The sequence below is a fragment of the Cuculus canorus genome, chromosome 5 (assembly GCF_017976375.1).
Source record: "Cuculus canorus isolate bCucCan1 chromosome 5, bCucCan1.pri, whole genome shotgun sequence".
NCBI classification, from domain to species: domain Eukaryota; kingdom Metazoa; phylum Chordata; class Aves; order Cuculiformes; family Cuculidae; genus Cuculus; species Cuculus canorus.
In genome coordinates this window covers 19,400,930-19,427,683 of record NC_071405.1, presented here as the reverse complement: position 1 = coordinate 19,427,683, position 26,754 = coordinate 19,400,930, and the positions used below count along the sequence as shown (strand labels likewise).

Here is a 26,754-nt window from a genome sequence, read left to right as displayed (position 1 = left end):
AATGTGTGTTTTTTTCTTTGATATTGAAATTAAGACTGTATGTTTAACATCAAGAGGAGAGAAGGAAATTGTGTTCTGGATGGTAATAATCCAGAAATTAGTTGACTGTGACTGTGTTCTTCTATGGATAGATCAGTCTTACAGAAAGGGCATTGATATTGATGTTGATATTTCTGGCTTGTCCTTTCCTTCTAGCTGGTGAAAAAAAAAAAAAAAGCCTCTTTGCTTCCTTTCCTTATTTCTTACATGTAGGGATTGAGAGCTCCTGCACTCTATGCAAACAATCCTTAAAAATCTGCCAGCTCTATCCCTTTTTTCTGAGGGCAGTTTCCTAGGGCATCCTATTGACTAACTCTTCGAAGAACTGGAAGTTTGCTTTCCTAAAATTCAGGGTCCTGACTCTACTCTTTGCCTGACCCATATCGCTCAGGACTGCAAACTCCACCAGTGCATGATCACTGCGGCCCAGGCTGCCTCCAATCTAGATATCACTAATTAGCTTACTTGTGTTGGTGACCATCAGGTCCAGTATCACATCTCCTATGGTAGTAGGGCTGTCTGTTACATCGCTTAACAAGTTATCCTCAATATACTCCAAAAGTCTCCTGGATTGCCTACAGCTTACGGTGCTACTTTTCCAGCAGATGTTGGAGTGGTTGAGATTCCCCAGCAATATGAGAGCCTGTAAGCGTGATGCCTTCTGTAGCTGGAATAAGATTTTATCAACAGGCTCTCATTGATCACGCAGCCTATTGTGGACACCAGCCACAAGGTTCCCTTTGTTACCTTGGTCTTTGATTCTTACCGTTAAGAATATGTATCTGTATATATAAAATTGTGTATATATGTATTTAATTTTTAAATAATTTTCTGTACATATATCAAATGGGCATAGCTCTTTTTCTTCCAGAAGAATATCAGATATGGAAAAGTGGGTTTAATGCAGATCAATTTATAGTCATGTCTGCCTTGTCCATACTGGAAATTAATAAAAATTAACTTTCTCCATTGTGTCTCAAAGGTAGTATAAGTGAGGAATTTGGTTCTCTGTCTCTGTCTGCATAGAGACAGTTCAATATCTTTATTAACTGCTTGGATAAGGAAGTAGAATGCACTCTCAGCAAGTTTGCAGATGACACTAGACTGGGAGGAAGTGGTGTTCTCTTGGAGGGTAGGGAGCCTCTGCAAAGGGATCTGGACAGGCTGGATGGATGGGCTGAGGCTAGTGGGATGAGTTTTAACAAGGCCAAGTGCAGAGTCCTGCACAAGGGACACAAAAACCCCATGTAGCAATACAGGCTTGGAGAAGAGTGGCTAGAAAGCTGCCTGGCAGAGGGAGAGGTCTGGGGATGTTGGTTGACAACGGACTGGTGGCCAAGAAGGCTAACGGCATTTTGACTCATATGAAAAATGATGTGGCCAGCAGGACAAGGGAAGTAATTCTCCCCCTGTATTCTGTGCTGGTGAGACCACACCTTGAGTACTGTGTTCAGTTTTGGGCTCCTCACTATAAGAAAGACATTGAGGCCCTGGAGTGTATCCAGAGAACAGCAACGAAACTGGTAAAGGGGTTGGAGAAAGTCTTATGAGGAGCGGCTGAGGGAACTGTGGTTGTTTAGCCTGGAAGAGGCTGAGGGGAGACCTTATTGCTCTCTACAACTGCTTAAAAGGAGGTTGCAGAAGTGGATGTTGGTCTCCTCTCACTTGGGACAAGAAGGAATGGTGTTAAGCTGCATCAGGGGAAGTTTAGATTGGACATTAGGAAGAATTTCTTCATAGCAAGGGTTATTAAGCACTAGCACAGGCTGACCAGGAAGGTGGTTGAGTCTCCATCCCTGGAGATGTTTAAAAGGCGGGTAGGTGAGGTGCTTGGAGACATGATTTAGTAGTAGACTGGTATGGTTGGGTCTGATGATCTCAAAGATCTTTTCCAACCTAATGATTCTGTGATTCTGTGACATTATACTACAATTACCTTTAGTGGAAAACGAAAAATTTATTTTCAAAGTATACTCATATAAAATGTTTTGGGCATTGCAGGCTTGTCTTTGTGGACTTAAGACACTGAAGTTTGTTCTCGGAATTGTCCTTCACAGGAGCTTTTATAGTCTGTTAGCTCTGGTGTCTAAATTAATTTGTAAAACTTCTTACGATTCTGCCCTATAAAAGTTATATTTATAGTGTAGTTGGGAGAACAGATTTTTTTGCCTTTCCTCTGTAAGGAATTAACTTCGTACGTTTATTTTTATGTTCAACTGCATCTCACAATTAATCTGATAGGAAGCTGTTTTTAAGTAACATATAGGTAATTTCCTTCTCTCTTTTTATTTATTTTTATTAATTTTCTGGAGAATTTACCAAATCCTGTAGTTATCTTTTACACTGCAAAATATAGTTTATTCAGTTAGTTATTTAGGGCTTTCAAGGCCCTTAAAAGTTTTCTTAATTTTTCTCTGCAGTGTTTCCATGAATAAAATTAAACCCATACTCTTCTAGAAATTATAGAGAGATGAAATTATAGTTTTAGACTTTCTGATTCCAAATTATTTCAGTAATGGAAGAGTTGCATAAATACTGGGCTTCATGTAAGCTGATGAATGTAGCAGTTGAAATGCAGGATCTGAGACTTCTATTTACTGCTTATAAAACATTGTATGATTCTACACTGCGATATAAATTTTTCATATTCAGGTAAGTAATTGCACTTTAATATAAAGTAGAACTATCCTTCTGTAATAGCGTTACATAGATTTGAAGCTACAGTCTGTGAATGTTTTAGAATAACACATACAGCTACTTTGTAATCTATTTTCCCATTGCTATCAGATGGAACTTGTAGAAGAGAAAAACATAGTAAAGACCCAGCGTCGACAACTGGAGAAGATAAAAATTGAGTGTGATAAGTTGACAGAAGAATTAACCCAGAATGAAGAAGAAAATATAAAACTCAGACGGAAATGTGAGTTTTTAAAACAAGAACTGGAGAAAAAGGTAAACTCTATCTGGTTTTAACCATAATTCCTCAGTCTCTCTGCTGATAAAATACATAAAATAAATGATGAACTATAGAAATAGATGGTAAACTTAAATTACAAAAATCCCACATATGTATGAAAAAATACATGCAGTCATACTGTAGTATGCAGTTTCTTTATTAAATCAAAGAAGGTAAAAGTGCTTTGACTGAGTCGTGAATTGCATCCCTTCAAAGATTTGCTAGTAATGTTTAGGAGTAGAAATACGAGTCCTGTTGCCTGCCTTATTTCTAATATTTCTAAATATTAACAAATATTTAACCAAACACCTCTAGTTTTCTTCACACTTTCTTAAAGTTGCTGTGCAGTTATGAATAATTCAGAACTAATTTGAAGTAGATAAACAATGTAAGCATGCTACAAGAAATTCTAAATAACTTGATAAAAATTATTTTCTGCTTTAATATTTAAAACATGGTGAGTTTGTAAAGAAATTCATGTGTCTTTCTTGTACTGGCATTGTAGTTCTGAGAGGTGAGTTCTGTCTGTCATTCTTGTTGCTTAGTGTTCTTGTTATTAATATTTACCATCAAATATTAATTTACAGTCTCACAGCCTGTAGTTGTTAGACTTTCTTTTTGAAAATTTAGTGATAAATGCAGAGTTGCTGAAGAATTTTATTGTGTAAGTCCTCTTTCTGCTTTCTTCAGTTTTATTTTTTTTTCTTTTTCTCGTGACTGGTTCCACAGCATTACTTTTTAATATGTTCTTCTTCAATGTATTTTACATTGTGCTGGTTTTATATCTTCAGTTTCTCTTTCTGCAACATGTTATTTCAGATAAGTGTTTTGTTACATGGATGAAGTTTTACTTTCTTCTCCAGTGTGAAGCACATGCCTGTCAGTTTTTGATTAGTGCATATTAAGACAACATTAAAAGTGTTTGTTTCTAGTCTTTGAAAAATGTAATTTCCTATTATAAATTTTTCATGATATCCTCGTCTTTAAGAAATGGATATTTTTAGCCTTTATCTGGAAAGTTCTTCTATGTCAATTTTGTAATTTCTCATCTTTGTGAAAGAAAAAAAAAAGAATTGCTAGACATTTATTTTAACATGGCACGAGAAATTTGTTTATTCATTTCATGTGCACCGCTGAGTACTCGTCAGTTAATTCTTTGTTAGCTCCATTGTTTCAAACTATTTAAACCCATTAAGAGGCCTGTAGATCTTGTAGATCCTCTGTGGCTTTTCAGATTATTCAATTTAGTTTTCAACTTGTATTATAAATATATATGCAACATCACTTAATTGTTGAGCTTAAAATTTAATGGGCTTATTTTGAATGTAGGTAAAGTGATTGGTTTTAGACTGAGATGATATTTTATCTCTAAGCTAATAAAGAATGGAGAAACTTTTAAGCATGCAATCCTGTGGCCTCAGCCTTTGAAGGTAAATGCAGATGGAGAGTTCCACTTGATTGTGTTAATCGGTTAACTTAAGATAATATTTACTAGTTTGGTTTTATCGTGGATTGTGAGAAGGGGTGTTGTGATGCGGCAAAAGATATTACCTCTTGAAATATCCCATATTGTGGTATTGCAGAGCCTATTGTATGTTAGAAAAGAATTATCCCTTTTCCACACTTATGTCATTCTGTCATTAGTGCACATACTAATTCAAAAAAACATAAGTATTATCAATAGCTTGGATATTTTGTTCCATGAATGGTGAAGAGGCTGAGAATGATAAGATTTTCTGTTTCTTTTATTTTCATTCTTTTCACTTCTGCGTTATAGCTCTGAAAGTAGAATGTTGGGGAATGTTGGCACACTCAGAAAATCAAGCAGTTGAAAAATAAAGGAGTATAGTGAGTTTTTTTCTACCCTCGTTTAGTTATAGTTTTTGAGAGGAAGTTTGGTTTGTGATGGACTGTCTTTAGTGAATAATGAGATAGCATAGGATACTGACACTGGAAGCATATATGAAGCACTATTATTACCTTGAGAATACTGATCTAGATCATTACTGCCGTTTCAGGTCCTATATGGGTTGTGCAGGAATACTGCGTGTATTTTAAATTCTTGTGATTCCTTCAGTTTGAAGTAGCTACTGTCTAATTTGAGTATTTCTGTATGAATTAAAAGAAAAAACCAAACTGCTTATCACGAATGGCTTTTTCACATCTGAAGAACATCTATGTTAAACCCCTCATATTTTACTAATAGATGTAACACCTACATATGTATATGTACCCAGCCTTCTGAACAGAGGTTGTGGTGAGGTAGGTGTCTGTCTCTTTTCCTAGGTAACAAGTGATAGGACCAGAGGGAATGGCCTCTTGTTGAGCCAGAGGAGGTTTAGATCAGTTATTAGGAAAAAATACTTCACTGAAAGGGTTACCCAGTGCTGGATGTGGGAAGTTTTTGAGTCACCATCCCTGAAGACTGTTAACAGATATGTAGATGTGGTGCTTAGGGACATAGATTAGTGGTTGACTTGGCAGTATTAGGTTTACTGTTGGACTCAATCTTAAGGGTCTTTGCCAACCTAAATGATTCTGATTCCATATGTAACCAATTCACAGAAGTCATTATGTTAGAAACTATCTAGCTCCACAGTGGTGTCTCATGAGAGCAGTGTATAAAATTTTCCAATCAATATAATTCAAACAGTTGCACCTTGCCATTGTGAAGGTCCATAATTAATACACTTTTTTAAATTATTCTTGCTTTTCTCACCATTCTCAGTACACATATGAAGTGTGCCTCTTAAAGTGTTTACCTTTTGCTGCATTACATCCTCCTAACCTCAGCAGCAGACAGTTGGGAACCAATTTCACTTCTTACAAGACAGTTTTGTTGTATTCATTACAATGCATAATTCAATATATTGTATAACAAAACTGCTGCTAGGTTGAATTTTACATGGTAGCTCTATCATAGATATAAAAGAAGAAATCTGAATTTTTAAAAAGATATCTAACATGTTTAATGATCTTTCTGAGATTAGATGGTAATATAAAATGCTTTCCTTGGTGCCAGTCACTGTCCTATGAGATATTCTTTGAATACTTTTCCTTTAAGAATACACTGACTCCCAATACAGGTTTCCTTCAGAAATCTCCTTTACGATAGCAGAGATTAGATGTGATTTGGGGAAAAGGATTATAAGGAGAGCATTTGTTTTGGGCTGTCTTTCTGCTTGTGAAAAAGAGATTTATAATTAAATGTCTGATTTTGACTCTGACAATAGGCTCTGTGATTGTTGGGTTTGGATTTGCCACCAGTTTCTTCATAACAGATTATTGATAGATAGAAAGATATATTGTGAATGGTGTATACTATATTATTACTGCAATAATTTTTGTTTTGTTTTTCCTCTTTCAATTCAGGATAAACATATCAGCAATGAAGATCATTTGAGAAGGATGGATGAGGCCAGACTGCAGTTTAAGGATCAGTTGCATCACTTAGAAATGGAACAGGAATCCATTCTCACCATGATAGGAAGTGAAATTGATGCTGCTTGTGAAATTTTTGCTCGGGACTCCATGGAGAAATTCAAAGTAATTCTAAGATTTAAGTATGCTGCAGACTTAGTTACTTTCTTAATGAAAGTTTGCAGCAGAATTTGTATGCTGTGTTGTCGCCTGTCATTTAATTGATATACATAATTTATGGACTAATAGAATTATGGATATTTAACTGGCACAGATGCCCATTGCTAGTATTAAAATGGAATTCTGTGAAGATCTGCTCATATGTTTAATAGTTAATGCTTTCTTTTGCTGATTTTTTTTTTTAATAAAATAGTTCTCCTTTTGTTTGCTTGTGAAAGGACCTTACATCAACTAGAATTTTGAAGCAAGTTTTCCTAGGCCACCTCCCTAGAAGTGGGAAGTTACCAAGAAAGACCTAAAAGGCTTTTAAAATTGGGGAAAAGATAAAAGTTTTATTAAAAAAAAATCATGTAGATGCTTTGTTTGCAGTTTCCTGCAATACTTTTTTTTTTTTTTTTTGTCTCCCATTAGCTTTTTCCTGAGCATTCTCATTTGCTCTCCAGGGACAGAATCCTCTCTTCCTTCCTCCAGATGATTCTACATGACTAATCCTCTTAAATTGATGTTGTGCACAGCTGGGATAAAAAGCAGACAGACAGTCCAACTCAGCTTGTTGCTATACTCACTGGCATTATGGGTACTTATATCAGAAGTGCTTGACCTGGTGGCTTTTTAACTGTAGCTGTAACCACGGACTACACTCAGATTATGCTGGCTTTGTCTTGCTATTGAAACAGAGCAAGCTTTCTACTCTGCAGTCCATGGTCAGTTGACAGGGCTGGGCTGCTTTTGAAATAGAAATTTTTCAGTATTGACGCTGAAAATACATTGTATTTTAAATATTTTTTCTTTATTTTCTACTTTAGCCTTATATCCTTACCTGTTTTGTTTGAAGGTGTGGAGAGAATTTGCTTTGTTTTAGCCTTGTGTGTTTGTGCCTTTTTCTCTCCACAATACTTGTGGTGTTGCACTATTGCAGAACACAAACAAATGAGAATTCTAAGAAAATGTATTTGACAAACAAGCTTTCTCCTCTTTATCCTTATGGATAAGGGTTTTTTTTTTTTAATTCAGTCTTTGATCTGGTATAGTTGCCAGATTCTTGATGCCTCCTTGGACTTTCTTATCACCTCCTGCAGAGTGTTTTGTCTTCTGAATCAAGTTTTGCTGATTCCTGTTTTTACAATTCTTCTTATTTATCCTCTTTAACGATTTATCACTGCCAAACTTAAAACAGATTTAAATCTGATTTTTTGACTAGACAGCTACTGTGAATACAAATATTACACAGTTTTTTGGTGCCTGGTTTGAGTTTTTTAAAAAAAAGCTAAGGAGTTCCCTTTGTTATATTGTTCCTCTGCCCAATACTTTGAGTATTGCCAAGATTTCCAAAAGGTTTCAGACAAGTTCTTTAATTCAAAAAGAAGTTGCCACTGCAACTAAGGTGAGCAATGATGAGTTTAATGGACAAATACTTGTATTCAGAGAACTTAAACACCAGGCTTTATCTTCCCTAATGAAAAGTGTACTGGATTTTTTATGCTCACCACATATTACTGTTATGAGCAGAGAATTCCACGTGCGTCGTTCCTGTTTATTTGCCCAATCAGTCTTTAGTGATAAGAAATCTTATGCTTGCAATAGCTACACCAGTCAAGCTTAAACTATAAACCAAATGCTGCCTTCTTTGAATATGGTTACATAGAATATGGTTACATATGGTTTTCTGTCATGGAAGTCACGACTTTCGGGTATGCATTGCTTTGTAGAAGTCCAGGTCAACATGCCTACAGAAGCATTTCTTTTCAGCTGTGTCCTTATGTGATGATAACTGCCATGTAAAACATACAAAAGTACACAATGAGATGGTGCTGTTTAGGCACCTTTGTTCTCAGTGTAGTTAATAAAGCCAATATAAATATCTCTTCAAGATGTAGCCTAGTTAAAAAATTATTAGACCAGGACTAAAAGTACGTAAACACTTGATGAATTGCAAAATGTGGTAGATTAAAAACCAGACAGACCTCTCCCTGACCCCCCTCCTTTAAATTAAAGACACAATGTAGTAATTATGGGACAGGACCACATGAGATAAAGGATGAGGCGCACATAAGGTTAATAGTTTACTTGATTTCAAGTGAGAGAGCTGTGTATGAGACTTTTTTTTTCTCTTCCCCTTGTGTATCAACTTATAAAATGGAAAAAAATTCCATTATCACCACCTCTTTAATAAGTAATATAGAAAACATATGTAGAAGTACCTATAAAACAAATTTAACACAGTTCAGTTTGAAGGCAGAAAAATGTTATATCACATTTTCTCATTTGTATGAAGTTTTAATGAAGCTTTCTAGCACAAGTCTATCCTCTTTTTATCCACTTAGTGAAGATTACAGTTTTATTTTTATACCTATCAAATATTGAAAATAAGTGATCTGTTGTTTTATAAGAACACCAAGACCATCATCATTAAGCATGATTTAAAGATTTTTTTTTTAGGGGTTGTCCTTTTCTACGTTTTGATAAGACATTTAGCTTGTTGCACATAGCATTTCTGTAAAGATACTGACTGTAGTTTAGTGGCTAACAACAGCCGGCTATGCTACTTGTGGTTTATGTGCAGCCATTACTGTCTTGCAGGATGGAGAGAAAAAAACAGTGGAATGACTTTGAAATTGGCCTTTTCTTAAGAGATGGTCATTTTAAAATAGAGGCCAATTGTATTATTTTGAAAAAATGTGATATTTTCAAAAAAGGACACAGTTTCAAACTGAATATATACCTTGATAGAGAGCTATGTTCTTGTGATGGTCAAAATGCATCTTGGTAGTGGTTCTTTAGAGAAAACTATACAGATTCAGAATATGATGACTTGGTTTTGTTGCAACCTAAGCTGCACATTTAAACAAAATTTGGATCAGTATGTTTGCATAATTTGTTTTTAAATACACCTGATTTATAGCTAAATAATTGATTGAATTACAGATATGATTTCCAAGCTGGATTTTTAGCAAATAATATTTATTTAATGATTTTCCATGAAGTGGTAAAGGCTCTTTCTCCTTTCTGTGTAATTTTTATGTCTGTTTCTTTCTCCCCTGCTGTTACATAGGCAGTATCACTGACACCGACAGTGTTGAATGATCCTCATCGCTGGTTAGCAGAAACAAAGGTAATAGTCAAACCTCCTCAACTTTTACTGAGTAAGTGAATATCCAGCACTTGTAATCATTCATTTGAATGTGTGTTGGAAAAGGCATTTTTTTTCAGTTGATGGAATAATTTTCCAGATTTTACTGTCTGTAAGAAGTAGCTGTTTCTATAGCAAAATAAATAGAAACTTTTTTTAAAAGAATTTTTTTTAAAAAAATGCATCAAAGTGACAGCTGTGATAGCCTTTAGAACTGGCTCAATTATTTTCAGACAAGTAAACCATGAGGATGTAGTCAGCAGGTTGTTTCTCTTACAGAATTATAACAATGTAAGACTTTTTTAAAATAAGACTACTATTTACTAAATCCAAAGGGTGTTAGGTTGAATTCTTAGGAAGTGAGCTATTTTCTTTCCTCTGTTGTTTGAAGCTTTTGAATCTTTTTAGTCTGGAGAAAAGCAGGCTGAGGGAAGACCTTTTCACTCTCTGCAACTACCTGAAAGGAAGTTGTAGTGACATGAGTGTTGGTCTCTTCTCCCAAGTAACTAATGATAAGACAAGAGGAAATAGCCTCAAATTGCATCAGAGGAGGTTTAGATTGGATATTGGGAACAATTTCTTCACTGAAAGACTGGTCAAGCATCTGAACAAGCTGCCCAGGGAAAAGTCACCATCCCTGGAAGCATTCAAATATTGTGTAGATATGGCACTTAGGGACATGGTTTAGTAGGCCTGACGGTGTTGGGCTGACGGTTGGACTTGATTATTTTAAAGGTCTTTTCCAACCTAAATGATTCTATAAGTCCTGTAATGCGGATGCACACATGCTTCTTCAAAGTTATGACTAGTAACTTACAACCCTTGCCTTTCATTTTGCAACTTTCTTCCAGCTCCCCCAACTCACACACAAAAATGGATTTCTTAACCAATATCTTTTCAAAGGAGTAAGTTTCTCATGATTAAAATGGATCCTGAGAAACTGTAAAACACATGCTTCCCCTCCCCCCTGTAAAAAGGTCAAAACCAGAATTGACTTGGAAAAATAGTAACTGTTTGAGTGTACTATAATTTAAGGTTATTGATTCCATCAACACAGAATAGAGAAAAGCATCTGAAAGGAAGGAGTGTGTCTATGTGTACATTAATTCAATGTGAATTTCCTTACCTATCCTAGCAAAGTCATACTCCTGATTAAAAAACAAAACAAAACAAAAAAAAACCCCCAAAACCCCAAACCAACCAACCACCCACAGAAATGGTATATTGCTCTTCACATACAATTATCAACCAAAACCTACCTGTCTCAAGACTCTTTGAAGGTCAACATGTATCCGCTTAATATATCTGAATGTCCCCATTTATTATTGTTATTTAGTAATCGGTACAAATGAGTAATCTGTGAGTACAAAGATAAATTTGATCAGTTAATATTTATGTCATATTATTTTCATTAGAATTCTTTACTTTTTATTACTCTATTTTTTTTTAATGTAGACTAAGCTTCAGTGGCTATGTGAGGAGGTAAAGGAGAGAGACAGTAAAGAAAAAAAGTTGCGACGCTGCTTACTTCAGAGCCGGGAACAGCTCAAGCACTTAACACAAACGAAGGAGGCTGAACATCGGTCTCTCTTTAAACAGATAAAAAACCAAGAAAAACTTCTGGAGGAAGTTCACAGAGAAAGAAGAGGTATGTTGCTGATTCCACTTTTGTTAATAAAAGTGAGAAAAAATTTCAAAGTTCTAGTAATTATAATTCCCGTGGCACATTAAGATGTATTTTATTAACTTTGTCCCTGAGTATCATTGTCTAAAGGCATAATGGTAGAATAAAAAACCTAATATAATTGATGTTGAGAATTTTATAACCAAAGGAACTGGAGCCAGAAAGTTTGTTATGAGAAGAGAGGAGGGAGGAAATGTCATATGAGCTTAATGGCATTAAGGCTTAACATTCTCAAAAAATTCAATGCAGGTCTTGAGATAATGACTTCCCTAGTGCTTGCTTGCACTCTCCCTCTAAGGTACTGTCCCAAGTGAAGAGCAAGTTTCTGAACACATCAGGAAAATGGGGATAGTTTGGAGTCTTACAGGGGGAGCTAGAAGGAATGTGATCAAAGGAAAAAGAAATTAGGCTACGCCATGAAAACAATCACTGAGAAAACAGGCCAATTGGCATAGCATCTAGAGATCAGAGTTTACATATTGAAATAGAATCTTTGGTTCCAAATCTTTCATATAAAATTTTGTTGGAGGATCTAAATAAGCCTGAAAAAATGGAAGGCTTACATGGTGAGGAGGCTGTATTTTGACATCTGTGAATGACTAGTGCTAACCTGACCTATGGAGGAGAATAAAGTACTTCTTCTGAAAGTCTGCATGTAGGTAAATGTTGATTTTATAACATGCCCTATGGGTTGACATAGTCTATAAATAAAGCTAACTTTTCATCTATATAATATGTTGGACTACTATTTGCATACCTTATTACATCATGGTACAATCTTTAATTGTATTCTTTTGTCTCAGTTTCTGAAAGAAGACATCACCTCTCAGTTTGGTTTTTTTTTTTCTGTTTTCTTTAAAAACTTCATTCTGGCCTTCGTTCAGGATTCAATACTTATAACGCCTGCCTAATTTTTTTGTCATGCAGAGTAAATGCTCTTTGTAGTTGTTTTGTATTTAGATTGATTGTAGACTTGGGTTAGATGAGAGTAAACTTAAATATGTAGTTATACCTTCTGGTAGCTGACTTAATTATTATTGAAAATATTTTGTGAAATATTTTAACAAAAGTAAAACAATAGCAGAACAGCAATAGCAATAACAACTGAAAACATTCTTGTAAATATTTTATAGAACAATGCAGGTTATTTTGCTTTACAAGAATAGTAAGATCCTGTAAAGATTTTCTTCCTCCACTTACAAAGAACTTTGAAAGAAAACATGCTTTGATCTTTTGGATTTGAATGTTTCTATTAATACTGTTCATTTGTTTAAAATGATAGTGCCAAGATCCTGATATAATATTAATAGTGTCTTAGTGTTCTTTGATTGATAATTATCTACTAAGATGATCTCCCTAAGGCCTTATTTGCCTTTTTAAATATTAAGTGCATAGGAAATAAAACAAACATTATTTATGTTTTAATTCTACTGTACCTAATTTGATTTAGGCATTGTGGAAAAATTCACAGCCTGCATTTAGATTTCAAACTATAGGCAAAGTTGTCATGGGAAGTTATTAAACTGAAGAGTGATAAAAAGTAATGCTGTTCACTCAGCACAAAAAATAGTATTTGATCTCATAACTTCTATTTATAAGGGCCAATCCTTTGTTCCTTCCAAATATGCCTAGTTCCATTTGTTAGTTGACCTGTTACAATTTCTGTGATTCTAAGTAAATCTTCTCATATGTCTATGTCTAGAAGGAGATGCTGGTTAAAAGTAGGTAAGGAAAAGGAAATAACAGTTACATAGTCGTTGAACTTTTCTATGTTACACAGCATGTTTTAAAATTCCACCAAATACTGGATGAGAAATGGGACTTACAGAAAGATAAGATGCCACCCGTGCAGGCCAGTTTAAGGCCTGGGGTGAGGATACATGCTGAGGGTGCAGAGTCACATAGGTGTGAAGATAGCAGCAGATGAAGGCAGGTAACTTTGCTCTTGACGGATTTTCCCAAAACAGACATCTTACCGTCTTCACTTAAAAGTATCTGTAAAAGATTATTATTTTTTTAATATTTCTAATTTAAACAATTAATGGTAATGGTGTTTAGGGTGATAGAATTGTTCAGTTTAGTTTTATAGGGAGTCAGGAGTGTTTGTAGGTAACTATCAAGCACCTTTTTACACTCCATCTCTTTTTAATGAGATATAATTTGAAACCTGGTCATGTAAGGTGGTGAAGATTTTTGGCTGCTTTTTTTTCCCTTTTTTTTTGATTGGACACTGCCGCAAAAACTGTTGGAGGAGGCAAGCAGGTACTTCAGTTGACAAAGCCAATTAATTATGTACTCAATTAAGCATAATCTTCATGTGTGCAACTTTGGTTCACTTAATTACATTCTAATTTAAGTAGATCTGATAGTGAACAGGTTTTGTGTGTACAGATGAAGTTATCATGATTTCGCCTAGTAGCAGCGTATTTATTTAGCTTTAGCTGCTGTGGTTTCACAGGTCTTCCAGTGGTAGGTCCTCTACTCTTTAATAGTATTCAAGACTTCAGAACAAATATTTACTGAATAAATAATTAGAGAAAGGAAAATAAAAAACAACTGAGATTTACTGTAGGTAATCTGAGCCTGATTTCCTGGTATTTCATTCATTTGATAAGATAGCTAGTAATTACCAAATAACTGATAGAAATAACAGAGGACATAGCATGTCTGTCATCTGTATAACGTTTAACATCGGACTGTGTAGGAAATTACTAATGTAAACATGACGATTAGGAATAATAACTTAAAGTAAGGAATGTGCTACTCTGACAAAGAGGTAGTTATTGAAAGGGATAGTTAGTACTATTTCATTGATGATGATCTTGCTTCATGAGTAAGCTTAGTATGAAGAGTAGGAATACCATAATAATACTTGGATCATTAGAAAATTTGGTGGCTTTGTTGGTACAAAGAGGAAGTGGAATAGACTAGAGACCATTCGATTTCATTTGCCTCATGCCAAAGAAAGATATTTCATGTTTTGGTTTCTTTTTACCATTTTTCATACCAATTTTGAATTTGAAGCTGAAATAAGAAATTTGTTATAATGTTCACACATTGAACATTGCACAAAGTTTTGAGATCCTTTTATTAATGCACTAAGAAATAGGTAGATTGACTTAGTATGCAATAAGATTTTCCTGTTTGAATTAAATGGCAGTTCATGTGACACTGTATGCAAGAATAACAAGCTTACAGTCTATCTGTGAATTTAATTAGCTTGTTTCACAGTCATGTCAACATAGATTGTTCTTTTCAGTTTGAAAACTACGTCCTTCATTACACCAAATCAATTATTTTTTGTGAGTTGGTAGATGGTGGGGGAATAATAGAATGCATGTCTGTTCACATGAGTTTTGAGTACTGTTATTCATTGATACATTGAAATATTTGTGAAGTATAATTTTTTTTTTATTTTTTTAAAAAAAATTGCAAGGCAAAATATTGCTATTTACATTTCTTGGACAAATACTCCCACACACTGAATGAAAAACTTAGGTTTGATTAAGATTCTACTAGTATAATGTAAGCATAAATAGTTTGATATATAAATGACTTGGACATGAAAATTGGAAAAGCTACTTTCCACCCCAAAAAAGACAAAACATGTCTAATAGCAAAAAAAAAAAAAGTGTTAAGCTGAAAGGAGAAAACAGTGTATTGAATGGATACAAAATTTAAGTTAAGGAGGCAGAAAGGCAGCTGGCTTTTGTTACTTAAAGATAAAAATGAAAGAAGTACTTAAAGAATACTAAGACACAGGGATAAAGCAAATGAAGGCCGAATGGATTTACTCTAATGGATAAAAAGATCCTTGACTCATCCTTGACTTATTTTTTAACACTGAAGTATACTTGGCAGTATTGCTTAATAAAATGGATTTTCAGTCAAGTTTGGTGCGAATGGATGAGAATATTTTCTACTGCATTTAAAATTATAGAGATTTGAGATGGAATATTTTATCAGAAAGACTTATTCTATGAATATCTATGGATGTGGTTGACTATCCCCACCAACACAAACTACTTAGCTGAGTACTTAACGTAGTCTAAAAATTCTCCATTAATTTAAAATTGCATAAATGAGAAGTTATAACAGCAATTGTATTCTCAAGACGTTAAATTTTTATTTCCGTTCCTAGGATCTGATATTATATTTTATCTTATTTTTTGGAGGGAAGGAATCAAAATAGGTATTTATTGTGGACATACTGAAAGTAGGTAGGATGAATATTTAATCTGCTTCATTGACATACATATTTCAGGAATTTATCCAAGCTTCAATGCATGTACTAAAACATTAACTACATCTTTTTCTGCCTTTCCCCTTCAACACCAAAGATATTGTAGGCTTTTGGATCCTCCTCATGAATTCCTTTAGAAGTGTTAACGTTACCACAGTCCTACTTGTGGTGGTAAATTGACTGTCTATGTGGTACAATCCTGACAAGTAGAAGTAAACTGACATCAAGCTTACTAATAACATTGGTCCTTGATGTCACTTCCAACCTGATATTCTACAGTTCTGTGATTCTGTGATACAAGATTCATGAATGAGGGAATAGTGAGTGAAGGAAAATACGGTAGTATAGTGCAGAATTTCAGGATGGTGTACAGAGTAGCAGAAGTTTCATAGCTATCTGGTGATACATCAAAATTTGCTGCAGTTTTCTTCCCTTCTTGATAAGCATACCATTCTGGAGAGCTGAGAGATTCACAAGGCTAGCGATATTTTTAAATGCCTAAGAATTGAAGAGAGTGTGGGTTCTGATTTCAAGCTTGCAGATTTGTGTTTTGCATACAGTTGACTGCTTAACAAGTTATTTTTCTAGCATACCACTCAATGGAATATTTCAGTAAGTAGCAACATGGATGATAATTTCTCCTTTTGAAGTGATATTGATCTTATAATCAAACTGATTTGAATAGCATTGCAGTAAGTATTCAATATTTTAACAAAGGGGACAAGGTCTGAGGAAATAAAAGGTATAAATTTGATTTTCTTAACTGAGTTTGTTTTTTTATTGCATTCTGTCATCACTGAGCATGCAGAGGTGTTCTCACAGATTTGTTTCAGAAGTCACAAAGATGTTGTTGTTGTTATTATTATTATTATTATTATATTGAAGGTAGGAAAAATCCCATCATCCAGAATGGCACCCAAGACCTGGCCCAATTTATGATTTACTTGATTTTACATGATCTAGCTAGATTGGGTAGTCTGAAAAGCTCATCATACAGATCAATGAAAGTCTGTATTTCATAGAATCATAGAATAGTTTGGGTTGGAAGGGACCTTAAAGATCATCTAGTGCCATCCCCTCTGCCATGGGCAGGGACACCTCCCACTAGATCAGGCTGCCCAAGGCCCCATCCAACCTGGCCCTGAGCACCTCCAGGGATGGGGCATCCACAACTTCTCTGGGCAACGTGTGCCAGTGCCTCACCACCCTCATGGTGAAGAATTTCTTCCTAACGTCTAATCTAAATCCTTCCCCTTCCAATCTGAATCCATTAACCCTCATCCTATCACCACATGGCCTTGCAAGAAGTCCCAGTTTTCCTGTAGCCCCCTTCAGGTACACGAAAGTTGCTATAAGGTCTCCCAGGAGCCTTCTCTTCTCTAGGCTGAACAACCCAAACTCTCTCAGCCCATCCTCATAGCAGAGGTGTTCCAGCCCTCTGATCATCTTCATTGTGGTCCTCTGGACCCATTCCAACAGTTCTATATCCTTCTTATGTTCCAGAACTGGACATAACACTCTGGGGGGGAAGTGTGTGTCTCAATTTAGTAAAAGAGGAATAACAGCCTATAAGCAATATTTGATTCTAGGAGCGCTCATTGGTCTTACAGATTAGCTTTAGCTGCTAGTTGGTTTAGTAGAAATAACATATCAGCTCTGTCTCTTCACCAGGAGTGGAACATCAGCATTTCTGGAAAACGTAATCAAGATGCTTACTGCAATCTTATTTTTATTTTCCACAAGGAAAAAAATTCTATTCATACCAAACCCCTTAAATCTTTTGCTGTGTCCATTCCCTTTAAATTTTGTAATCAAACAGCATTTCATGCATAAATACTAGTAATTTATGTTCTTTTTGGTTAATGTCTGGATTCTTTATTTCTGATCATGAATATTTTTGGCATTTTATTTTGCTAGCCTTAGCTCAGAAGGATGGACTCAACTGCTTGAGAGCTATTACGTTGGGGCATATGTTTATTTAAAAAAAAAAAAAAATATATATATCAACTACGTGAATAGCATTGACTGAGCTCAGGCTATGGCCTCATTTGCCTATGTGTGCACCTTTCTTGGTCTTTCGATCATTATATGTGTGAGATTTCGCTAGCTTTGACCATGTTTGTCAGTGTGTCAGACTGTAACTTTGTCATAATGTTTTAATCAAAGCTTTTAAGAATATGTGGTTTTAGGTAACAATTATTAAATGCTTTAATAAATATTTACCTTCTATACAAAAGTATAAATTTTTCCGTTAAGTCTCACTTATGCTCTGGGAATGAGTTCAGAGAGGAAACTTAGTGTAAATGATCCTAGAACAGAAGTCTTCCAAGAAAATTTTTCTTGGAATATATTGAAATGTATAGAAGGTAGCAATGGTGTGATATAACAGTGTGACGTGGAGACCACACAGTTCTTTAGTTTCAGGATAATATACCGCTACTTCAGAGAAAACAGTGGATAGTCAACAAAGAAATGTTGTTTAGCACAGTAATGCTTGATGTATTTGACAAGGCCACATCCATTTTTTTTTTATATAAAGGGGTGTTAGTAAGGATACAGTCATGTAAGAAGAGCAGCTGTCTTACTTTGATTAACATGAAGACCATATTCTATATCGCTTCTCAGCATCTACACTCTATAATGACACTTAAATTATTACATTTCTAGAACTGCTCTGGTGTAGATTATATTGGTAAGTAAGGCTTAAAAAGGTAATTATTCTAGTGCTGAGCTAGGTTAATTTGATGTTAGGTGCTTTTCTCACAAGCACAAACCTATGCTGGGCAAGTCTGTGGTGTTATGCTTTATGAATTAAGTTTATCATTCATTCTGTTCATATTATAATTATTCATTGCAATCAGGAGTCAAAAGAAAAAATATTTTTTGTGTCTGTTGTCTTAGATTTGAGGATACAGAATGGAATTTTAGGTGGTTTCAGTGATGCTGTAATCTCTGCTAATCATACACCCAGCTACTAGTTTTATCCCTTGTGAAGATATATCGGCTGTATTTTACAAAGATTTCGATAAGTGATTTCTGAAGCAAGATATCATTTATTTTAATTTTGGGGAACTATTTTTTATTTTGGCTAGGTTCAGTCAGGATTATTTTTTATTTAACTACTGTAGAAAATGTAGGTTCAAAGAGCCTGTTAGATCAAATCAGATTTGAAATGTAGACAAAATTTTGCTTTGACAAAGTCTTATCTTCCAAATTATATTTCCCTTTTTTTTTTTAAAGCCAATAAGTCTAATTTTTGTTTGAGCCAGGAACACTAAAGGTAGTATACTGAGTGCAAGTAATACTGTCACTAAGCAAAACTAAGAAAAAGAAAAGTAGAAAAGTTTGAACCAGTGAAAATCAAAATATTGCAAAAATCTTTCTATTATGAACTATTGTGTTTAATAGTGAAGTAAATATGCTATTTTGAGTAAAATTTTAAGCCTTGTTTTGCCCTTTCAGTGTTGTTTCTTACTTCCCCCCCCTTTCTTTTTCATGTATTAGCTCATATTGTCTTTGTATGACAACACAGCTCTTTCTGTGGCAGCAAGAAACATCATAAGGTATTTTAAAGTCATATTTTATTAAACACCACATAGGAACATGAGGTAGAGAATATTCTTTTTTTAAGCACACATAGAGGAAGGAATCTGAAGGCTTTCAGAGAAACTCTCCATTATACACATTTTTGATGGTGAGCTTCATAATGCATAAAGTTGAAATATTACTATTCCAATAATTAATTTCTTCTTAATAGTGTTCTTGCCCTTTAAATAGTGTTAGATATTTTTTTTTTAATGTGATGAGGGAAGGAGGAGGGAGGGCTTCTAAGTTTTTTTAAACTTTGCCAAAATGAACCTGCATTCAGAGTCTTAGAGGAATGGAAACAAGTCCAAAACATTTGGAAATCTGCCCTATGTTTTTTTGTATTGGAAAACCAGAAATATCAATCTGGAGATCATTGCTCTAATTATCTAGTATTTTATGCAACTGTCTTTGCCATTATCTTTTTATCCACTCATAAAAATATGGCTGCCATTGTGAAAAAGTGAAGGTAAGAGATGGGATCAAAATGTTGCTAAAATGTTTTTAAGACTTCCTTTGGTATTTTATTCTTTCTTTCTGAATCACATGCTTTAAATGCTTATTGTGTAGAGATTTATAGTTTAGAAAGTGTGATGTGTCCTTTAAAAATACATTGCTGAGTTTGTAAGTTTGTAGTGCACACTAACAGTAAGAAACTGATTTTGAGTTTTACCTCTTGGTTTACATGAAAACTAAAACAAAATTAACAGAAGTAACCTGGGGAATGGGGATTTAATGTATATTAAATGGGTAGGACCTATTATTTAATCTTTTCTTCCTATTTTGAATTGCAACTTTTTTTCCCTAAACCAAGACTAAGACCTGGTGTTTTAAGAAGTATCAGGGTTTACAGTTGTTGAAATGATGGCAGAGGAGTGTACATATCACATTTATACTGTAACGCTGCTTTAGCATTACATAATAAAGAGACTCTCGTAAGCATCTGTACAACTTTATCAGAATTCCTTGGCTTAGCAGGGAAGGCATTGTCACGCTTTCAGGTTATCTAGTGTTTCCATGCCAAATTGGTATTACTGCTCTACAACTACGTAAAACAAAACAAAACAGCCCCAAACAATCAACACAGGCACTTTCAAGCTTGCGTCTTAAATTTAGTGTTCTCTTGAGAAGTATGTAACAGAAACATGCTATCTCTCACTCAGTCTTCATTAGGTAGAAATAGGATTCCCAGGAAACTCTTAGTATCTTACAAGATGTCTGAATAATTAAATATTATGTTGTCTTACAGGAAATGAAACAGAACCAAGGGGTTTATAGTCATCCCATCCATTGCCATAGTCAAAATAATTTTATTCTAAAATACAGATGAATCATGTTGGAAATTTGAACAGAAATTAAAAGAAACTTGATATCTGAGATTTTTTTTAACATAATAAAGCTCTTGAAATTAAAGAAGTATTTGAAATCTTTTATATTGCTATGTTATGTGTTCAAAATATCTTAAAATTAGAGGCAATGTTATGGTTTTGCCTAGGATTTGTCAGGCTGCAATAGAATACGTATTTCAATGTAATTCATTGATATCTTAACAGCTTTTATATCCTTTCAGCTGACATGCTTTTTAAACCCTCTTTTTTTTTTCCCCCTAAAGTGAGTGCGAATGCTATTGTGTATTTGGAGCATTGAAATTTCACTTCTATTTCACTACCAAAAAATTTCTCACTTTGAGAAGAGCTTCAGTCGCCAGTAAAACCAGCTCTTAATGTTAACTGTAGACAATAAAATAGTTTTAGTTAAGGAATCGACATCACAAGTGAATCCTTGAGAAAAGGAGAACAATTTGGTGGGGTTTTATCTAAATAAAGATTAAATTAATGGAGTGGTTAATTAATCTGTTTGCATTCTTATCCTTCTAGTGGTTTAAATACAAAAAATTGCTAATCAATTTTATTAACATATGACTGATTAGCATCTTTAAGGTAATAACTGGCTGTATCCAAAATTCGGCTCTTGTTTCCTTCACTGTTTTGCCTTAATTTCCTTAACTTTGGTTTTAGAAAATGAGAACTGTTGTTGGTACTTTTAAATGCTTTACAGATTTTATAATTAAAAACATCTGTAAGAATTTTTTTTTGAGTCAAGGCAGGCAAATTATATAGTTCATATATTATTAATGGTTAGAACAATAAGCTAGAACATGTTTTTTCCAAATTAGAAGTCTTGTTTTTTCCAAATTAGAAATCTCTCTGTAATTTATTAAAAATCCACTTGTAATAACAGCCACTTATATTTGAATTGTCTTTATTGTAGGTAAAGAGTGCTGCATTATTTTTCTTGTCTGTGTCTATTATGACTTTAGGATAAGGTCATAACATAGTCTTGGGCACAATTTGCACACTTTTACCTATTTTACAAAGAACTCAAGTTGCAGGTTATTAAGCACTGTTATTAAACATTGCTGCTATAAAATATTGTACTTATGTACTTCAAGAATATATGCATACTAATAATAATTATATAATCTATGTTGTACATACTTAAACTGCCTAGACAAAAAGTTTGCCTTCCTGATTTTAATTCCTATTGATGATCTGGCCATAACACATTACTTTCTTGATTAGTTTGAAGCTGTAGGAACAGTATTTTCTGAAAAAAAGTGTTTGAATGTCGTCTGTATTGAAAAACATGAAAAAACATTGCAATTTGCGAAGTCAACTGACCAGTATGCCATTTCTTGCAATTCTCTACATCAAATGAAAAATACTAATGAAAGCATTTTATTCTAGTGCAATGTGCTTAGAGTCCATTTTTATTAATGAAGAATTCAGAAGACAGAATTAATGTTTCTTCAAGCTTGAGTATAATTGTATACAAACTTTGCATAATTTGCGAAGATTGTAAAGTTGCCAAAATGTCATTTTATAATTTCAGGATCAGAAAGTGAATAAGTTACTGTTGTAAAAGAATATAATTGAAACTTTTTATACCTTAATATTAGTGTATGCAATGAAAAGCAGTAGCACTCTTTGTACAGTTGTTGTAGTTATGCCTTTGAAACATATTCTTCAGAAGAAAATTTTGGCTCCCATTACCTCATTAAGAAATGCTGTGACTTTCAAGGGGGGTGAGTTTAGAATGTTTGTCCTATTTCCATCCTGAGGTGGGACAATGCCAAGGAGGCAGTATCATGGACTGTCAACTATATAGTTTGTGAATAACAGAAAACCTAAATCTTGGTTTGCTTTCTGGGGGAAGGCACGTTGGTGGCTTTGAACTTGAATAATAATGTTTTCCAGAAAACCTGAGTAGAAGCACCTTCCCCCAGAGTACTTCACTCCTAGGATACTGTCAATGGAAATGTGCTTTAAAATTTTTAGCTAGTGCTTACTGAGGAGATGTCTGAAGTAGTATCAAATAAAGGTGAAACCTTAAGATCCAAAGACTGTACTGCTTGGTTTGAATAGAATTCAATAGAATAGAGTCACTATTCTGAATTTTACCCATCTTTCATTTTCTCTGAGGTTGATTTTTCTTTCATTTTCTTTATGCATACATAAAGATTTAATCCATGCTGAAAAGTGAGATTATCAATTTAATGAGTTTGTACCCGGCTTTACCACTTTACATCCTCATTCCATATTAATTTCTCCTGTTAAGAGATTGTTAAGAACTAGAAATAATCTGAAAGAGTAGTTTTAAAATTCAGAAAATTTTGAAGGAGAAAATCTGGCTACTTTTTTGCTTACAGAGCAATGCAGCAAGCTTAATGCTCAGTTTACAACAAAGTATGTAGGTAATACTTCACTTCAAAGCTGATGCTTTTCAAGTGTACTAAAGGGATTATAAATATGTTGGGCTGTGTTTTTTCATTAAAAAGGCTTCTTAAGTGAGAGTGGGATGTATATATTCTGCTGTATGCATGCTCATTCTTCTTAAAAGCCGGAAGAGTAGTAATACTTTTTTTTTTTGAAAATAAGGCACATATAGAGACTGGTTTAATGTTGTTGTACTGTGGACTTTTGATGTATTACACTGAAACATATGCTGCTAGGAAACAAGCAACTGAGTGGGATTAAGATGTGACCTTTAAAGCTGGAATGTTTCTAATTTATTGTGAAGTATTTCAAATTTGAAAACATCAGAATATTTTATCCTTTATGATACTGGTATTTTATATGTAGTATGTATAGAGCATAACATCTCCAGACAGACCTCTGACATTGTGGGATATTTAATTGAGGAGAATAATCACTGGAAGTCTTCTAAGATTTCTTTTTTTTGGCTGTTTTAAAAATGACTGTGTTTTAAAGTCTCATATGATTACTCTACACTGCAAGCAGAACTCTTAATTTAATCAGATATTAAGACACCTCAGATTCTGATTTCTAAAATAGCTTGATTAAATAACAGTTCTTTTGTAGTCTTGCTGTAATCAACAGATTGGACTTGTTACATGGAAGGAAATTTTGATTTCCAATAAATTATTTATAATAAAGCCAGTATTATTAATACTAATTGATGAAAATTTTCAACATTACTGTGATTGACAATCAATGGTATGACTATACAGGTCATTCAACTATATGATTATGCATTTTTCATATGCTGGCCTGTTACTAGCTTAAGAATGGGGTTTAATGTAAAATATTTTTGGTTCACAAAGTTATTACTTATTATTTCCATAAAGAGTATGCTACAGAGTAAGTATGGTTCAATTTGAGCATTTTATTTGCTGTGACTGATATAGTTTTTAAAATTAACCTCTTTTTTTGATTAGATATTAAATACTGCAAGTTGGTGATGATTTGCTATCTTATAAATAATCTAACTTACATGAGTATTATCATTCAATATTGGACAGATCCAGGAATCACTCATGCTGCATCTGGGTTTGAGGAAACATGGGTAATCATAGTATCAGTTCACTGGTGTAGGTACCAGCTACAATCAGGGAGATTTTGTATAAGAAGTATGTGGTCATCAGACTTTGTTCCTTTTTTCTGAGCCTTGCTCTTAATCTGAGGCTTGTAAGAGACAGCTTTGTTTTCTTGAATTAAGTAAAGTGTTTTAAAGACTTTGCACTGTCTTGGCAGAGTAAACAGGATAAAACAGAAACAAGAGTCTATTTCAGAAGTTCTAATACTGTTGTCCTTCAGCCTAAGTATACCAGTTGGCTACTATATAAAATAAATGCCAAAACAGCAGCAGGACAGACATTTACAAGTTACAATAGAAGTTCTTATTCAATGGGGAAAAAACCCTCAATAAATGATAAAGTTAGTCCTTTGGGAGGATTAAATGTGTATAGGAGAAGCACAGTTGCCTGTTGCACTGTGACATTATCCTATGTGTAATGAACAGGGTTGGAAAAGATGCTGTCAGAAGGCTTGATAGAGAAACGTAGCAACATTAATTTCAGAGATTGTTTTGAAACTCAGTTGTCGATGATTTATATTTTAATTTCATTGTTAATTTTGTAGAATGTCATACAGAAAAAACCTCTAGTCCTTATGTTGATTAAAAGACCTTTCAAAATAAGTATGCTGGCAGCAAAAAAGGCAATGTTGCAGCAAAGTGAAATTCTCCTAGACAAAGCGGATAAAAATTATGGAATCCACAGAGAAGGATACAATCTTTTAGCTAAGACACATATAACGGTTTCTGAAAAGTGAATCAAACTTTTCCTTTTGGTTATTTTCTTGTTTTCTGAAAAAAGTTTAGACCTGTATTTTCACAGTGCAAAACATGATTTTATAGCTAGGGCTTAAGCCCGAACTTCTCAGCTCAGGGGCTTTAATATGCTGTCATTGCTGCATAAAACAAAACACATAAACACAAGGGAAGAAAAATTTAGCCATGTAAGATTGCTAAGGATATAAAAATCTTAAGTAGATAGTTATGAACTTTCAACACTGGGCACATGTTCTGGGACGCTAGTTTTCTGTAGAGTTTCAAGAATCATGAGCAGATCAATGCACTCTTTAACCTATGTCTCATAACAGTTAAATGCTTCAGGGACATATCCAGTAAAGCACGTTTACTCTTTCCTTGATATCTCTCTTTCCATTCCTGACACTGTTGAGAATTAATTCCTAACCTAGGAGAGTTAAGAGCACTTTCTAGGTTTCTGTTTATTAATATACTTCATAAACTGTGCTACAAGACACTTTAATCATAAATATATCATACATTTCATCAGCTTTGCCAGCTTCAGTTCGTTCCCAGCACTTTGTTGAGACTAAACAGACCTGCAGCTATGATGTTGATGGCTACAAGAATTAGGTGTGTAAGATAGACAATGTGTTCTCCCCTTTACAGTGGCATTTTTGTGGGATTCTGACAGAGTCATTTAGCTTCTACTTTGCTAAATGTTAATTGAATGTTTCTACATGTAGAAATTGCATAATGTTGGGACAATGGGATAAGCAATTCTATAATAAACATAACTCATTTGCAGCTCTTGTCAAACTCGTAATAAGATACTGCTCACACTGCATAGTAATTTCTCCATGTAATCTTCATTCTGAGACTAATACCCTTTTTACTCAGTGAAAACAGCAGTGTAAATTTGGTTTTGTTGTTATCAGTCTCTAGGAATTTGATCAGAAAAAAAGTCGTGTCAGTTGCAAATGGTATGTGTTCCACTGCACAAGAGAAAAACAAAGCTCAGGTGTTGCTATTAAGTTTGTTAAACTGGGGAAAAAATGCAGTTTTTGTTTATATCACTTGTCTGTGAGAAGCAACAGCTAACTTAAATGTTTAATGTCATTCTCCTCTTAATATTCTTTTCTCTTTTAAAATGTATGAGGCTTTTTTCCTTAAACCTATATATTAAATGTTTTTCTCTGAAGAAATTACTAGGATGGAGATGAGCTGGGGACTCCTGAGGTAGTAGGAGCCACAAGGAAGCTTCCGTGGAACACTTTAAAGGGAAATAAAGGAGTTTTCTGCTAAGAAGGTGATAAGACCAACAGCCCAGATGAAGTGCCTCTATACAACTGCATGCAGCTTGGGGAGCAAGCAGGAGGAGTTGGAAGCTACTGTGCTGCTAGAAAGCTATGACCTGGTTGTCTTTACTGAAACTTGGTGGGACAAATCCCACGACTGGAGCATGGCTGTCGATGGCTACAAGCTGTTCAGAAGGGATAAACCGTGAAGGAGGGGTGGAGGCGTTGCCCTCTGTATCAGGAAGTGGACAGTGAGAAGAGCTGTCTCTGAAGAATAGCCAAGAAAAGGTCGGAAGGTTATGGGTGAGAATGAAAGACTGAGGCAACAAAAGGAACCTTGAGGTTGGTGTATATTACAGGCCAGCTGATCAAGGAGAGCCTGTTGATGAAGCCTTCCTCCAGCTACAGGATGCTTCAGGCTTGCTGTTGTCCTACGGGGGGGCTTCAACCACCCTGACATAGGCTGGAAAAGTTGCACAGCAAGCTTTAGGCAATCCAGGAGGCTCATAAAGTGCATTGAAGACAATTTCTTAACCCAGGTAATAGGCACCCGTGTCTGAGGGGATGCAGTACTGGATGTGATTATCAGCAGTGCAAGTGAGCTCTGCA

At 34.6% G+C, this 26,754-nt stretch overlaps 1 protein-coding gene across 6 annotated transcripts in view; it reads left to right on the top strand.

Annotated features, from left to right (window-relative positions):
* The window catches only part of CEP128 (centrosomal protein 128), a 133,262-nt gene that overhangs the window by 47,438 nt on the left and 59,070 nt on the right, over positions 1–26,754 (top strand). For all 6 annotated transcript variants that reach the window (XM_009561329.2, XM_054068813.1, XM_054068814.1 and 3 more), the window contains 4 exons: positions 2,827–2,991; positions 6,368–6,541; positions 9,648–9,707; positions 11,181–11,373. In XM_009561329.2, coding sequence (XP_009559624.2) covers positions 2,827–2,991; positions 6,368–6,541; positions 9,648–9,707; positions 11,181–11,373 — 592 coding nt within the window. The remainder of the gene's footprint in view (positions 1–2,826; positions 2,992–6,367; positions 6,542–9,647; positions 9,708–11,180; positions 11,374–26,754) is intronic.